Consider the following 18,210-nt stretch of genomic DNA (forward strand, 5'->3'; position numbering starts at 1 on the left):
GAACCATGAATGCACTAAAATCTCAATGGGACACAGAGTAAAGTCAGCAGTATAACAGAGGAGTTGGTGATACTCTCCCTCGCTATGCTGGTAAGCATTATTAACTTCTTAAATGTAACAGCTGAACGTGGGACCTGTCAGGCTGCAGATAATGAAATCAAGTGACCTCCTGTGTATAAAGGCTCTGGTTGAAGAAGGAAAACTTCCCCTGAACACTGCACCATGCCTCCCAGGAACTGACACTCCAGAAAGCTTGGGTCGCTCATCTTATCTTAGGCTGCGGCCACACTGTCGCTGATCACGCTCATGCTTGAGAGTGGTGATGTCACCAACTCCCAAGCATGAGCGCAGGCTGTCCTTCATAATTTTGCAAGCGCGAGCAGGGGTGCTTGGTTCAGGGCTATGTGTGTGTGTGTGTGTGTGTGTGTGTGTGTGTGTGTGTGTGTGTGTGTGTGTGTGTGTGTGTGTGTGTGTGTGTGTGTGTGTGTGTGTGTGTGTGTGTGTGTGTGTGCATTAACTGCAGCTGAGCGAGCTTCAAAATCAATTTTCTTTGTCTCCCCAAGCACCGAGTGAGCCGCGTGAGCGTGCAGATTCACATTCACTGAAGTAAACGCGCCAAGCGCGCTCCGCAGCAGCATGGACGCAGCCTTAGGCTAAGGCCCCGCTCCCTCAGTCAGCGCGCCCGCACTGCAGACAGCCGGGGGTGCTGACAGACACAGACCGCGATATGCGGTCTGTAGGAAGCGGGAGGGGTGCGGGAGTGGGAGTAGTGGTTTGAGCGGAGGGACCCGCTACTCCCCCCCCTCCCTCCACGGGCTCAGGCTCGGTCTGTAGGACAGGAGGGAGCTGCTGTGGGCTGCTGGAAGGTAAGCAGCTCCCTCCCCCTTCCCCCACAAATGCCCTCCTCACACACGCTGACACTGAGACCCAGACACACACACACCACTCCCTACCCCCTACCTTGTGAAGGAAGCTGTCTGACACCTCCCGCTCCCGCCCTTGGCTCATCAGCGCACCACTTGACGCGTCACCGCTCGGGATCACAATTTTCTTGCATCCCCTGGCGGCTGATGCGTCACAGTGCGTAGTGAGCCCTGCAGCGAGGGGGGACTGGGACCGGCACGGGAGGATTCCACTGCTGGTGTGGAACGCTCACGCGGCCGCTCGTGCCGCCGGGCGCAGCGGGTCCCAGCCCTTATTCTCAAATTCCTTGCAGCCTTATTTTCACATTCCTTGTCACTTATCATAACATTTGGAGCTGTAACATGTTTATGAGATGTCCCATGCAGGCTGTATAATAGTATTGGATCACTATCTGCTTATTTGATTGTTTGTTGGTATCTGGAAATATTTGTTTTTTTATGGTGGACTGTCAATATCACAAAGGCAATCCGTTTTGGGGGGCATTCATCCACCTCTTTGCTACCTCCCTTCCCTTTTCTCCACCCCCCCCCCCTTTTTTTCCCTTCCCCTCCCTTTTATCCTTCTCCCATTTGCCATTTTCTCCCATTGCTCTTTGGCTTGCTTTCCCCAGTGTCATCCACACTCCTACCAATAGTAGGCTGCGATTATACAGAAAGATTTCAGCCTGCAGCTGCGCACGCAATAGCATGTGCACATGTCGCGCTGCAACATCGCTAATGTGACGTCACAGATGCGCGCGCACGACCCGCAGTTCGGCTGTATAATCGCAGGCATCTGTATTGTTTATTTCAGTTTTCTATGTTGTGTTTTTACTTTTTCTTTTTATTACTTTTGTACATTCATATAGTGGCAGCCTACCCTTTCACTTGGCAGCTGTGCTCGGATTGCAGGGAATCAGGTTGCCAGCGGTGGAGAGCAGGACTGGAGCAGGGCAGACACCGGAAGGAGGGGCCGTGATGTCACAGCGCTGGGGCGTGCGCCTCCCCTGCAGTCGTTTGCATGCTGGCCTCTTCGGAACCATTTCTCTTGCAGCTGCCGTACCTCCACAGCCATCCTTTGTCAATGAGTTGGAACCTCAACTTGCCACGAAGCCCTTGATCCTCTGTTGATTGAAGAATAGTCTTCTATACGTATTTTTTCTATCATCTTTTCTTAAAGGGTGTCTTCTTCTTCCTCTTCTTCTTTCTTCAGCCACTGGATATGGCCTCTTCAGTTACATCTGGAGTTTTAAGAGAGTCCAACCTTTCATAGGGCTTGGACCATCCCAAAAAGCCTGACACCACAGGCTACATCAATCAATCAGCTTGCTTGATGTACTCTGTGAAGTCAGGCCTATACGAGGCGGCCCAGGCCCCATGGGGGGCCTAGGAAAGTGGTGGTAAAGGTTAACCCCTTGATTACCTTAGCGGTTAGTAAAGCATTGTATGACATGGCCAAATATGGTAATGCTTTCCTAGCCCACTTGGGCTTCTAAGAGGTTAATATTTACTGTAATGTATTTAAAGTCAATTTGTATTACCTATTTCATGCTGGTTTAGCTTATCTTGCCTATGTATATAATGGCAATACCGTATATTCCGGCGTATAAGACGACTTTTTAACCCTGGAAAATCTTCTCTAAAGTCGGGTGTCGTCTTATACGCCGGCAGAGAAGTGGCAGGCAGAAGCTCTGTGCTGCTGCTGTTTCCCTGTGCTTGTAGAGGGGGCGGGGCGTCTCTGCACACAGACACAAGCCCTCCTCTTCCTGTCTTTACTCCTCCAGTGTTCAGCAGCGTGGGGAGCCGAGCATGCAGTACAGTAGTACTTTCACGTGTGTGTGTGTGTGTGTGTGTGTGTGTGTGTGTGTGTGTGTGTGTGTGTGTGTGTGTATGTGTGTGTGTGTGTGTATGTGTGTGTGTATAGTGTGTGTGTGTGTGTGTGTGTGTGTGTGTGTGTGTGTGTGTGTGTGTGTGTGTGTGTGTGTGTGTGTGTGTGTGTGTGTGTGTGTGTGTGTGTGTGTGTGTGTGTGTGTGTGTGTGTGTGTGTGTATAGTGATGTTTGTGTGTGTGTGTTGTGACAAACGCCCCTCTTTTGTAGTGCTGACGTCTGTCTGGGTTCTTCCCGACACAGTCTTCTAGGGTTAATTATACAACAAACAGGATCATGCAAAGTATTATGCTGCTTAACTCATGCTTCTGCCTGCTTTATTTTCATCCAAGTAAGGTACTGCAGCTTTAACATGTGAAGGTTAGAGGTACTCAGATACTTTCATTCAGCAGTTCACATATTTCAGTGTTACAATATTTCCCACACTGTTATTTCAAGAAATAAAACCAAAATCATATAAGCAAAATCCTATCCCTTTCAGGGATCTAACTACACATCAGAATTAGTCTCTCTAACAGCTGCTGGCCAACTAAACTGGTTCCCCAGCTTAAAACAATGCTCTTTCATTTAGGGACACAAGATACAGCACAGTCTTTTAGCAACAGCAGTAACCATTTGTTTTGTCTTATCTGTTCGTGGAGTCCAGGCAAATCCTCTGGTACTGTGATACGTGGAGGGGCCGTCAACCCCGACACTGGATTCAGGGGAGCAGCGATACCCCCAGCCTCCAGGCTCTAAGGAGAGAGAGTGAAATGCAAAACCTCTCTGCTCTAAATACCTGTGCATGTGATTAGAAGAGCAGGTGAGGGAGAACTAGAGCCATTGTAATCTGTGGTCTGGATTTTCCATCCAGCTGCCTGAGGTAATGGGAAGCTGTGGAACGGATCATTTGTAACTATTCCTGCACTTTCTGCTCTAAAATGGGGCAGAAAGCTGCCTAACATCTTTGGACTATGTCACATATCCCCCTCCCCAGCTCACACCTACTGGGGTGAGCGGCCATGGACCTCACTGGGGTGAGCGTCCTACCTGAAATACTTGAGCTAACTCCTCAGTACAACATTAAGTATTCACATGACACGAATATGAACTTCATTATATAATTTACCAACTGAAAGGGCCATCAACCCTGTATATTAATTTGTAGTTTAGCTACATTTTCAACACAGAGAACCAATATAACATTGTAATATTGACAAAATGCTTATTCTAGAGGCCTAATATACCTTAACTACAATAGCTTATTTGCATAGTTAAGTGTCCGTGACATAGTCCACATGTTTAATAACAAAAAAAAATATCGGTCAATTCCCCAAACACATTTTTTTTTTTTCTTTGACTTCCAGTCCATTACATTTCCTGACTTTATTTCATAGGCCGCTGCAAACTGCAAATGACTGGACTGTTTCTTTAGCTTCTGACGGAACTCTGGGCCCGGATAGTCTTTGTCTTTATATTGTGGCCCAGAGTGGCGAGATCCGGAAAAATTCAAGGCCAGCGTTGACCTTCGTCGCCTTTGATTTGCGACCTTTGAACCTTTAAGGTACTTCTTACTGCCATGTATTTTCTCACGACCATCACTCTCAGAGATTTGGGATTTTTCCTTTGGGGCAATTATATGGTACTTAGAAGATGAAGCACTGACTACCTGGAGCACCTTCACCTTGATGGGGCTCTCACTAACTCCGGCTGTACCCTGTGGCATTTTACCTTTGCAGCCGGCAGGCATGTAGTCTTGGACCTCTCTTTCCTGAGGTCTACATTTATTCAGGCGGAAGTACCGCTGGATAACCAGTGACGCATTTCTCAGGGTTTGATAGCGAATCCTGTTCTGTGTCATCCTAGTCAGAGACTGGATTTTTATAGTTGCTCCTTTCATAATGAGGAACCTGTTTCGTACCATGCGGGCACGGTAGAATGATTGAAGAACACAGGCTGCTTTATTCCGGTGATTGAACAAACGAATTTTCATCCCTCTGTACGCAGCCTGTAGGATGATAGTTGCGGCGCGTTTACGCTGATAATTTTCTCTTTCCCTTCTTCCTTGGATAAGAGCTTTGCAGTGCTTCTGAATTATTCTAATGCTTTTCTCCTTTTTCAAAATGTTAAGTTCCTCCACAAGAGAATTCTGTTTTGTGCATACTTCTCGCAATTCTGTTCTCAGAGCGTCCATTTCTTCCTGGTGCTGGCTCTGAGTGTGCATCAGTGCTTCCTGCACTTCTAATTTTTCCTGAGTCAACTGTTTCTTTATTTTTTCTGCTTGGTCAGTCAAATCTGAATTTTCCAATTTCAGAGTCTCATTTTCTTGCTTTACAGTCTCTAACTCACTTAGGGCAATCTCATGGGTTTGCTTCAACATTCCCAGCTCTGTGTTCAGACCGTGGCCCTCCAGGCGCAAGTGTTGCACCTCTGTGCTGAGCGCATGAACCTCTTGTAGAGCCTTCCCGTATTTCTGTTTTAGGATAGCAATCAATTTGTCAGACTTAATCTGTTTTTCATCCATGGTGACAATTACGGTGTTGGCCTTTTCCAGACTAGTCGTCACCTCTTCCAGCTCACTCCGTAAGAGAGACTCTGTTTTCTTCAAAGCCTCGTGCTCTTGTAAAGCTGGAAGTATACACCTCTGTAACTCGGCGTTCGCTTCTCGCACCTTATTGTTAGATTCTTGCTCCTTCTTCCAACATTCTCGCTCCTTCACCAAATCCTGCCACAGGACTTCATAATTATGGCGGGCAGCTTGGAGTGCAGAAACCAAAGCCTCTTTATCCTGGTTCAAGGATTCAGCTTCCCTTTGCTCCTCCTTTTCCTTTGCCACTGTTCCCGTGACAATTCTGCCGATCACTCCGGTCTGCAGCACATCTCGGCGCCTTTCTGACGCATGTCCTGACAGCGCAGGTTCAAGTGGCTCGGTCACTTCCCCTGTGACAGTTTTCTTTTTCTTCTTCTTTCTTTTTGCTTTATTAGCTCCAGAGATATCAGTGGTACTGGGCACACGCTCACTGGTATCAGCTTCCACATCTTGCTTGCACACATAGGGCGTTGCTTGCTTTTGCAGCTGTTTGTGTTTGAAAATTTTGGGGCACACATCTTCCATGTGACCTACTTTATGACAGGCCCAGCATACTAAATTCATCTGTGGGTACGGCTCTCCTCCAGGGGCCACATACGAGTCGTCGTCATCATCATCATCATCATCATCGTATGGCCTGAAGGGACACTGTTTTTCATGATTATGTACATTACAAAATAAACATTTCACGTCGGCCATTTTAGAAACCCGGCAGGAACAATTTGCTAGCTGCAATTTCACTTCCTTCAGCAACTTGCATACAGCACTTGCTAGCTGCAAATTCACTCACTTCAGCAGAATGCATTAGCTTTACAAACAGCACTTGCTAGATGCAATTTTTTTTTTTTTTTCTTCTTCAGCAAAACATTTTGGTTTTCTGTTTGGGTTCAGGGTGCTATTGCATCCACACTTCGCACATTCTCTGTGTATGCTAGAAGCACAACTGATATACACATTGGGACAGACTTCACTCATAGCATCTGTACTTTAGTTCAGCTCGGCGGCCATTTTAAACCCCCGCATTTATTTGCAAACCCACAGACTTTTTAGTGTCGACCCGCATTCTCCACCATATGTGACAAACGCCCCTCTTTTGTAGTGCTGACGTCTGTCTGGGTTTTTCCCGACACAGTCTTCTAGGGTTAATTATACAACAAACAGGATCATGCAAAGTATTATGCTGCTTAACTCAGGCTTCTGCCTGCTTTATTTTCATCCAAGTAAGGTACTGCAGCTTTAACATGTGAAGGTTAGAGGTACTCAGATACTTTCATTCAGCAGTTCACATATTTCAGTGTTACAATATTTCCCACACTGTTATTTCAAGAAATAAAACCAAAATCATATAAGCAAAATCCTATCCCTTTCAGGGATCTAACTACACATCAGAATTAGTCTCTCTAACAGCTGCTGGCCAACTAAACTGGTTCCCCAGCTTAAAACAATGCTCTTTCATTTAGGGACACAAGATACAGCACAGTCTTTTAGCAACAGCAGTAACCATTTGTTTTGTCTTATCTGTTCGTGGAGTCCAGGCAAATCCTCTGGTACTGTGATACGTGGAGGGGCCGTCAACCCCGACACTGGATTCAGGGGAGCAGCGATACCCCCAGCCTCCAGGCTCTAAGGAGAGAGAGTGAAATGCAAAACCTCTCTGCTCTAAATACCTGTGCATGTGATTAGAAGAGCAGGTGAGGGAGAACTAGAGCCATTGTAATCTGTGGTCTGGATTTTCCATCCAGCTGCCTGAGGTAATGGGAAGCTGTGGAACGGATCATTTGTAACTATTCCTGCACTTTCTGCTCTAAAATGGGGCAGAAAGCTGCCTAACATCTTTGGACTATGTCACAGTGTGTATATATATATATGTATAGTGGTGTGTGTGTGTGTGTATATATATGTATAGTGGTGTGTGTGTGTGTGTGTGTGTGTGTGTGTGTGTGTGTGTGTGTGTGTGTGTGTGTGTGTGTGTGTGTGTGTGTGTGTGTGTGTGTGTGTGTATAATGATGTGTGTGTGTATAATAATGTGTGTGTATGTGTGTATATATATGAAAAGTGGTGTGTGTGTGTGTGTGTGTGTGTGTGTGTGTGTGTGTGTGTGTGTATAATGGTGTGTGTGTGTGTGTGTGTGTGTGTGTGTGTGTGTGTGTATATAGTGATGTGTGTGTATATAGTGATGTGTGTGTGTGTATATATATATATATATGTATAGTGGTGTGTGTGTGTGTATCCCAAACTCTATATTTTAACTGGAAAAGTTGGGGGGTCGTCTTATACGCCCAGTCGTCTTATACGCCGGAATATACGGTATATTGACTGTTATATACATCGGCGAGACAGGGCTAATGCCAGCTCGAGTAGATGATTAAAAAAAAGATTCAGTATTTCTGCAGTATTGCATGATCATACCAAGAAATGCATTATTCTGCCTATTTTTTAATGGATTCGATATTTTGAACAGAGCTGATAAAAAAATGTAGTCTTTTTAGCAGTGCAATGTAGATGTATAGAAATAACGCATTTTCTGGGGTGGTAATACCGCATTTTTGGCTTACCGCAGCTTGATGTATCCGGACCAAAGCATCTTAAAATTGACTCAAAATGAAAGACTGTTTTTTTTGTATGGGAAAGTCCCTTCATCTGAAGTCTTTAGAGAACGAAGAAAGATGTGGAGAAGAAACTGCAATCTTACTCCAGATATATTAAATGATGAGACTATTTCAAAATATGCATCAAGATGCAATACCCTTCCCTATCCCATTGTTACTGTGTTCCGGAGCCCTGATGAAGTGTAAAAACTCACCTGACATTGAATAATTTTCCTTTTTTTTGTTCTGGGTGTTAATTATTCAAATAGTAACTCAAATAATTTGACATATAAAAAGATAGAAACAAATGTAGTGTAAAAATGATACCTTTTAACGGCTAACTGATATTACAAAAGGATAGCAAGCTTTAAACGCCACCAAAGCCCCTGGCTAAATAAAAAGGTACCATCTTTACCGGTTTAATTTTTAGCATAATAATGCTGACTGATCCCTGAATCTATCTGTCCTCTCTAGACCTCTCCCCTTCCGTCCAGAACCGCATCTGTCTTTTTGTTATCCTGCATCTTCTCCTGGATGTCCTCGAAATAAAAAAAGAGCAACATAATAATATTTTCTCTGGGGGTAGAGAGTGATTACTATGTCTCTACAAAAGGAAAAAGTGATATGTTAGTGGAGCCTAATACAAAGATTTGCTTGGTTTATTTACCTGCTGCCAAATAAGTTCAAATCTCCCAGTATCACAGTTTTTGTCCAGCTTCCTGTCGATAACGACCTTTATTGTATCCTCTTGCACCTGAGTGCATAGATGTGCTGTCACTGGAGTTGAAGGGTACATAGTGGGGCTCGAGTTGATTTCAATTAACCATGGTTTAAAGTCCTCCTCCAGGATAAAATCAGCTCCATAGAGCTCAAAACTGTTTTTTCTTGATTCCACATTATCTTGGGCCATTTTCATAGTGTAAACGATGGCTTTTTTCATTGATGGGTAGATTACTCCCTCCCAGACACCACCAAAGCCTCGATTCTGTAAGTAGTCACGGAACTTAGTGCTTCCCCACATGTTGTAATGGGGTAAGAGAGTGTCCCGGTCTGAACAGTTTTTTAAATGCTTCTGGATAGAGTTATTACAAAGATGAACAGAGCTGCGGAAAAAGAAATATTAATTGCAATCAGTGTATTACCAAGATGTGCGCCATTGTGACATCATTTTCATTTTGTTGGATACAGAGGCTACTCGTACGAATGTTAAAGAAAGGGCGATGAAAGATTTTAAAGGGATTATTCATAGAAGAGAATGTAGCAAGCCTAACTGCATTCAGTGTCACCCTCACAGTACTGAAGGATTAACACTGCAGGACGTCTCATTAAGAAGCATGATGTTCCCCCCCATCACCACCCCCCATCACCACCCCCGCACCCCCCCCAAGCTCCATCGTGGCAGACACTGTCCCTGGTGCCGCTGAATTTTGCTTGCTCCTCCGTGGCGCCGAGGACCGTAAGTCTTGCTACATCTGTAGATAGGAATCGCTGTTTTATAAACTAAGTTATTTCATATGGACCTGAACTACATAGAGTTTGACATACTATATTCATTATCTAACCCCATTCTTCATGTTATAGACATTTTTTGCATATCTTTGCAGATTGCCACAGTTTCTAAACTGTGATTAGAGCAGCCTTTAATGATGGTGAAAGCTCAAATTATTATGCAATGCTGTAATGTCCTAAGCTTAAAAAAAAACAAGTTGTTACGTACATGGGTTCAACAAAAAGGCAGTGCAGAGAAAAGCCCCCAAATTAATAAAGGGAATAGATCATCTGATTTACGAGGAGAGGCTAGCTAAATAAGATTTGTTTACATTAGAAAAGAGGCATCTAATCGGGGATATGATAACTATATACAAATATATTCGGGACAATACAAGGAGCTTTCAAGAGAACTATTCATCCCAAGGGCAGTGCAAGCGACACGGGTCATCCCTTAAGGTTGGAGGAAAGGAGATTTCACCAGCAAAAAATAAAAAGGATCTTTACAGTAAGGGCAGTTAAAATGTGGAATGTTACCCATGAAGACTGTGATGGCAGATACAATAGATATCTTCAAAAAAAGGTTGGACATCTTTTTAGAAAGGAAAGGTATACAGGGATATACCAAATAAGTAAACATGGGAAAGATGTTGATCCAGGGATTAATCTGATTTCCAAGATTTGGAGTCAGGAAGGAATTTATTTTTCCCCTTATGAGATATCAGTAGATGTTTCACTGGGGTTTTTTGTTTACCTTCCTCTTGATCAATATACTGTAAATACAAATATAGGAAAAATGTATCTGTCGTCTAAATTTGGCATAGGTTGAACTGGATGGACGCATGTCTTTTTTCAACCTCATCACTACGTAACTATGTATGGGATAGTAATGAAAAAAATATATACTTTTATTGCTCCTCCACTGACTTGCACATCAGGAAACATTGACATTTTATGACCACATGACCAGCATTGCTACACGTTCCTTGCAAATCACAATTCTCTAATCATGATGTTTTCCCAGCATTTCAGATACCGTGCATGTAAAATAATCTATGCTCTTCCCTTGTGAAAGACAGTCAAAATAAATGCACACGGATAAAATAAAAGACGTTTTCACATATTAGGAATAGTTAAACATTATGTGAATGAAAGTAAACTGCATTGGCCTTGATTAATGTTGTGTCACTTTAAATGCTTAAGGGCTATTTATGTTTCAAAAATAGAATTATGTTATCTGACCTATACATACATATGGGTCAATGTATCAAGACAAAAAGTACAATTCCATGCACTACTAGATCTATCAAAGAAAAGAATCCAAATGTAAGCAATATTATTTTTTAAGCTGATACATCTGGTGCTTAGAATGGGAGCTTATTGGGGGAAAAGGAAGAACGCATAGGGCAGCTTCACATTGATAGCGATTGCATAAGAAAAACAGATGGGAGTTACAGTATTTGGGTTTAGGAAACAGAATTAATATAAAGTAGATTTTTAGGCTGGGTTTTACTTAACTGCATTAACTTTTTTAACGCACAAATATTTCCTTATTCACGAAGAATTAGTTCAGGCACCAGAGGGGTTAATATACACAAATAAATAACCCAACTAATGGAAAACAAAATTATTAGTAATAGTCAGCATGGATTTATGAAGGATAGATCTTGCCAAACTAACCTTATTTGTTTCTTTGAGGAGGTAAGTAGGAATTTAGACCAGGGTAATGCAGTTGATGTGGTCTACTTAGATTTTGCAAAGGCTTTTGATACGGTTTCACACAAGAGGTTGGTGTACAAAATAAAGAAAATTGGACTCAGTAATAATATATGCACCTGGATTGAAAACTGGTTAAAGGACAGACAACAGAGGGTTGTCATAAATGGAACTTTTTCAGGTTGGGCTAAAGTCGTGAGTGGAGTACCTCAAGGATCGGTACTGGGACCCCTGCTTTTTAACTTGTTTATTAATGACCTTGAGGTTGGGATCGAGAGCAAAGTCTCCATCTTTGCTGATGATACTAAATTGTGTAAGGTAATAGAATCAGAGCAGGGTGTAATTTCTCTTCAGAAGGACTTGGAAAGACTGGAAACGTGGGCAGGTAAATGGCAAATGAGGTTTAATACAGATAAATGTAAGGTTATGCATTTGGGATGCAAGAATAAAAAGGCGACTTACAAATTAAATTGAGATATATTGGGGGAATCCTTGATGGAGAAGGATTTAGGAGTGCTTGTAGACAGCAGGCTTAGCAATAGTGCCCAATGTCATGCAGTAGCTGCAAAGGCAAACAAGATCTTATCTTGCATCAAACGGGCAATGGATGGAAGGGAAGTAAACATAATTATGCCCCTTTACAAAGCATTAGTAAGACCACACCTTGAATATGGAGTACAATTTTGGGCACCAATCCTAAGAAAAGACATTATGGAACTAGAGAGTGCAGAGAAGAGCCACCAAATTAATAAAGGGGCTGGACAATCTCACTTATGAGGAGAGGCTAGCTAAATTAGATTTATTTACATTAGAAAAGAGGTGTCTAAGAGGGGATATGATAACTATATACAAATATATTCAGGGACAATACAAGGAGCTTTCAAAATAACTATTCATCCCACGGGCAGTACAAAGGACTCGGGCCCATCCCTTAAGGTTGGAGGAAAGGAAATTTCACCAGCAACAAAGGAAAGGTTTCTTTACAGTAAGGGCAGTTAAAATGTGGAATTCATTACCCATGGAGACTGTGACGGCAGATACAATAGATTTGTTCAAAAAAAGGTTGGACATCTTTTTAGATGGGAAAGGTATACAGGGATATACCAAATAAGTATACATGGGAAGGATGTTGATCCAGGGATTAATCCGATTGCCAATTCTTGGAGTCAGGAAGGAATTAATTTTTCCCCTTAATGGGGTTTTTTGTTTGCCTTCCTCTGGATCAATAAGTAAGTATAGATATAGGATAAAGTATCTATTGCCTATATTTAGCATAGGTTGAACTTGATGGACGTACATCTTTTTTCAACCTCATCTACTATGTAACTATGTAACTAAAGCATACAGATGTTACTAGTAACCCTTTAATTTACTACCAACGTCTTATGTCACGAGGAAGCATGGTGACCACGTTAAATCAAACATTCTGTTTGGCTGATTTAATGACGCGTTATGCAACAGTGACATGACCTATATAAAGGCCGCACGCACAGCATAGCTCGTTAGTAGTCTACTAAAGGAGGACACTGACAATGGGGTTGCCAAAAAGAAAAAAAAAGATGAAGAAAAGTACACATTTATTTCAGAAAATAACCAAATGGAATTACTCTTCAAGAAACTCAGCATTCATTGCTTTAAGTAAGACTGAAGAGGGACTTTTATTTTTCAAGGGTGGCATACAATTGCATTTACGTAGGTCATTGGGACCTGCATTAGGCTTTGTTTTATTTGAGGCCATGTTTTTTGGGCGCCAAGAAGAATATCAGATTACTTTTGGATTTTTGTCATTTTTATGGTTGAGCATCAGTGATCCTTGTGGATTTGTTCCTGAGGAATGAGTACCCAGAAAATGACGTGAGACCTCTCTATTGGTGGGGTGAGTGGTGTTAATTAGTCATTCATCACTTTGGTGCCAATCAGACTACCTACAGTAGGTTCTCTTCTTGAGAGCCTACACAGCCTCACTGGCACTCAACAGGTTCATGACCATTTTAGATGTATTGCAAGGTATATTTTCATCTTTCTTTTTATGCTGTGTATTTTTTATTTGTGTTTGTTGCGTGACCGATAGCCCTATAAGCCATCTTTGGGGAAATGGAGATATATGGATTAACCCCCTTGTTTGCATTGCTAAGCAATGTCTTGCTAGCCTCTGGTATGCAACAAGGTATAGCTAGTGTAGTGTTAGGAATATATGTATTCCTCAGTACTGTAGATCTTTGTGGCCTGGTAGCCCATTACTATCTGGCAACTTAATATACTGTATAAATGTTTATCTAAAATATTTGTATTATCCATTCCAGGTTGGATTATATTATATTGCCTATATGTAATAATGGCCATTATATTTATAGGCAAGATACAGTAGGTCTTTTTTTTTTTTTTTTTTTTTTACGGTAGCCCCGATATATCTTTGTTATTTTAGATAACATTTCCCAGAATCAACCATTAAAAATATGGCGTTTAGTGAATCTGGACCTAAAATGTAAGTTATGGAAGGACAACAATAATTTAAAAAGCCACGAGTCTTCTCTATATCTTTATATACGTGAATAGTTGGTTAGGGATAGGATAGAAAGACCATAATTGCATGTTCACCTTACCTGTCAAGATTTTCCAATGAGAAATTCTGCGTGGAAAATCGCAAATAGCAGTCTTTATAAAACCAAATCGTCAGAGGGTTCCAGTTAGTAACAAGAAACCACTGCCGTATGTCAAATTTGGTACTATAAATTAACAGCGGTGTCTCAATGTACTTCTGGATTACCCATTTGTTGTCTTTTGTGGCAATTAAATCTGTCTGTATGAAATTAATAATTTCTTCTACGTTATCCATACATACAATGTCTGAAAAAAATGAACATCTAAATTAGACACTTTAAGATCTTATACATCAGTAATTACCAAGTACATTCATTCTTTATCCTGCCACAGTTAAGTTCCAAAGTCCTGATGGGGAAAACCGAAAAACTGTGATGTCATCATTAAAGAAGGCAATCGCATGGTACTCAGGAAGAGGGCAGGCAACCCAGGGGGATTAAGGAGTGCGGTTCAACCTTTGTAAATTCATATTAGTTGTACATAGCAGAATTTAATTCAATCTGAAAACAGATTGTTTGCATTAAACCCTTGGCTACCTTAGTGACCATGAAGGCCTCGATGATGCATGCCTCTATGGCCTCTATGGCTTTAAGGGGTTAATTCAAAAAATTAAAAGGCAGATGCTTAGCAGATATTTTTTTACTTGACTAACCAAAACAATTTGTGGCACTATATGCTGTATCGAGCTATTACTAAACTTGTGTTTCTACAGAGTATCTAGTAACATAATTTACACGTTTAAAGAGTTTTTTTGGAAATATTGTGCAGTAAATATTTTAAACATATGTAGCCAGGTCACCCTTTGCCCCCTGCGACCCCCTCGGGAGCCTCCGTGGGCACAAGCGATGCCGGGTACTGCCGGAGGCCAGCGGCAGACCCGACGGCCATCCCGAGGGTGGGGGCCGTTGCAGGGAGCGGTGCGCTGTCTCCGCGAGCAGGCCGGTTGCCGGGGACACGATCGGGCTGTTGCTAAGGCCGCGGTCGCGTCTCTAAGGTCCCGGCAGCCGGCGAGGAGAGCGCCACCATTACGCAACCACTCGCGCATGCACAGTGATCGCGCGAGTGTAGGAGTAAGCCGACAGAGTCGCGCATGCGCAGTACAGCCGTCAGAGGCAGGGAAAGTCGCGCGAGGGCCAGAACAGAGTAGGGAAAGGTTGAGGAAGCTCCCTATAGCTCGCACATGCGCAGGAAAGGCGCGCACGCGGCCCCAATGCCAGGATAGGCTCTATGGGACTACAACTCCCATGGAGCATAGCGAGGGAGGCACCAGGTGCCTCATAGGAGCCAATAGGGCTGCAGGATTGTGCTGGAGGAAAGGATACATTTCGCGGGCTTGCACCACGCTAATCAGTCAGCGGAGGGACCCTGTGAAGGAAGGAGGTAGGGTACAGGAGAGAGGGACTCCCCTGTATTAGGCCAGCACCCCCTTGGTCCAGGATAACTCAGCTCCCCAGTAAGGTGAGTGTTGCCAGGGGCAGCCCTCAGGTTAGGGACCCTGCCACTTACATTAGTGGGAGCTGGGAGAAGGAAGTCTGCAGTTAGAGAGTTGGAGTCAGGGAGCTGTTAGGGAAGTAGGGTGTAGGGAGCGAGTGCAGCTTCCGCCCCATATAGGTACCTACACTCCAGGTAGACCCCAACTCCCCACTAGTTGGGTGGGTAACTGTTCAGAAGGTGATAGAGAGTTGGAGCTAGGGAGCTGTGAGGGAAGAAGGGTGCGGGGAGTGAGAGCAGCTCCTGCACCCCATAGGTACCCACACCCCAGGTAGGCCCCAACTCCCCCCACTAGGGTAGTGGGTTAAGTACTGAGGGAGGCCCAAGATAGGGACGTTGCCCTTAGTGTTGTTAGAGTGCTGCCCTGTCAGGGTCACAGCGAGCAGTGCTGTGAGGTCTGGCAGGCAGGCACCTTGTTGCGCAGCACGTTGGCTGCAGCCTCCAGTGAGCTACAGCTTGCTGCGGTAGGCGCTGGGACTAGTAAGACAGTAGTGAGGCTGAAGGGACTTGGGTAGTTAGGGGAGTGGGACAGGTCATTACCCCTGCAGGCCCTAGGAGTTTTCCCCAAAGCCACTACAGGTTGCTGTACTACAGGGACAGGCCCTAGGTTAGGGTTCCTGTCACGTTAGTACCACTTAGAGAGATAGGGACACAGCGGCTGCTGCTGTTCCTGTGGAAGAGGTTGGACCCACTTTGGGGTCCACAGAGACGATTACAGAGTGGGACCACCCCTAGCGGTCCGCACGTGCAAGGAGTTCGGTTGGAGGATCAGACAGATTCATCACACGTCTGACCCTTTGAGAAGTTTGTTGCTGACCCGAGCACCGGAGTGCTCAGCAGGTATTATACCATCACATGTGCACCAACAGGCCTATAGGTTCTTAGTGACTGCGCAGTCACCCATTGACTATCTCTGTAGGAGTACGGGACATTGGGTGGGGTTCTTGGGACACTGGGTGGGATCACCTAGTGTTTGGGAATCGTCCTGCGAGACGTCACTGTTAGTGTCTCACCGTGAGAGAGACACAGGTTATCATTATTATTCGTTAGTAAAGTCCTTAGTTATATAATCACTGTGTGTGTGGTTTCTGATTGGGTTCCTATGTAGGGTCATTCTACACTTCCCTAGAATCCTACATAGGTGGAGGCGCTGAAAGAAGATTCGTTCCAGAGGATTCACCCCAGGCTCTCATTAGCGGAGGCTCAGACCTCCTGTGAGCCTGCAGGTATACGCACCACACCGGTAACACCGCATGTTCTACTCACCCACACTATATATGCGATTGGGTGGGGTGGAAAACCCGTTACACATAATAATATGCATTAAAATAATGAGCAAAATAATGTAAACATTTTACCTCTGCCGCGTGATTTTGCACCGGGTTTAATAATCCAAACATTTCTCAAGCCTTCTATTGCCATCTGTGGTTTAACAGACGTAATTCTGTTCAATATGGTTTGGCAACGCTTAATATGATCATATGAAGTAGCAATAATAGCACTCCCACTGAAAGTAAGAAGAAACATTTATAAATGGCTGATTTTGTATTGTATGGGGGTAAATCAGAAGGAAAACTGCTACATCAGAACAGATAAATGTTGATTACAAGGTGTCTGTACCCCCCCCCCCCTCCCACCCCCCCTCACCGCACCCGGATTGTGTGGCCACACAAAGATGCAATAAAATAATGGCGAGGGTAGCAGCACTCAATATGAAAAACTCCGTTTCCTCGATAGTCCTTTCAAGGAGGATGCTCACAAAATAATCGCCTTTTCAAAGCAGGGGCTGCATTTTATTTTTTTTAGGAAAACATGCAGGCGATACAACGTTTCTGGATAAGAAAAGTGGCTCAAACAATCCTAGTGACTATGAATGTTAAACAGAGTGATAATCCTACAAACTACACGTAAATTACTATTATATAAAAAGATCGTTGTAATTATACATGTAGCAGTGTTTCCCTCACCCTCTGGGAGATTCCCCTGCTACCAGGTGTGTAGTGCTGAGTACCTGCTGGTTCACAGAAGCTCTGAGGTTCCGCCGTTGTTGTTGGGGAAGACAGGACAGGCTTTTGGGGTGATAGCTGGTTCTCTCTCACGGTTTCAGCGCCTCCATCTCTTGCAGGCTCCAGGGAATGCTGGAGGCAATCCCTGCAGGAGAATCCTTGGATACTCCCCCTGATAAATTGCAGATTCAGGCAGGAGTATATTTTCATAAACAAGAACACTTTATTCTCTGCAGCATGCAGCATACAGCATACGCAGGATACACTAGGCCTCCAGCCTCATGATGGTCCCTGGACTCAACCCCCAGCCATGGGCCCCAGAGGTCGTTCCTAGATCTTCCCCCACTCCCAATTAGAGTAGGGGGTATGGTCCTCATTCGCAGGGGAGAGACACTACTGAAACAATTTTGGTGTGCAGCCCCTTAAGTACCCTGGGGGAGGCCCCAAGGTCTGAGACCCTTATTGGGCAGAACACAGGCCTCAGCCACCACCCCCCTTGTCACTCAAGGGAACTGCATGTTGGTGGGGAAAACCCTGGATTAGGCCTAACACCGCCTGCACTGTACCAGGACTTACATGTCAGGCAGGGTAGATTAGTAGCCAAGCCAGGCATGGCTATATACATATAACTACTGTACCCAACACAGAGTAATATGTGAAAAAAAGGTGATACCACAGGACAAAATATGGAAAATCATGACCATGAGGCTTGCCTTTTTAAATGCCCCTTCCACTCCCCTCCCTCCCTCCAATCATTTGTTTTGTTGCTGGGCCCCGCATTCTGTATTCTGTGCACAAAGAAATCTGTCCAAGATTTAGGCTTGGGACCTCCCCAAAAAAACTAATTTATAACAATAAGGATTAAGTGAGATATATTATTTTGGTTATTGATGCACAAAAACTGTAACTTGCTTGCTGGCAAAAGATGTTGGCATTTGTTTCGATTATGGCCTTGCCTCAT

General features: G+C 43.9%; 1 protein-coding gene across 2 annotated transcripts in view; it reads right to left on the bottom strand.

The window, feature by feature from the left end:
* Positions 1-18,210, bottom strand: part of TTLL8 (tubulin tyrosine ligase like 8) — a 214,132-nt gene that overhangs the window by 81,481 nt on the left and 114,441 nt on the right. For both annotated transcript variants that reach the window (XM_075599830.1, XM_075599829.1), the window contains exons 11-13: positions 16,602-16,750; positions 13,755-13,998; positions 8,615-9,050 (exon numbers count right to left, since the gene is read on the bottom strand). In XM_075599830.1, coding sequence (XP_075455945.1) covers positions 8,615-9,050; positions 13,755-13,998; positions 16,602-16,750 — 829 coding nt within the window. The remainder of the gene's footprint in view (positions 1-8,614; positions 9,051-13,754; positions 13,999-16,601; positions 16,751-18,210) is intronic.

The sequence above is a fragment of the Ascaphus truei genome, chromosome 5 (assembly GCF_040206685.1).
Source record: "Ascaphus truei isolate aAscTru1 chromosome 5, aAscTru1.hap1, whole genome shotgun sequence".
NCBI classification, from domain to species: domain Eukaryota; kingdom Metazoa; phylum Chordata; class Amphibia; order Anura; family Ascaphidae; genus Ascaphus; species Ascaphus truei.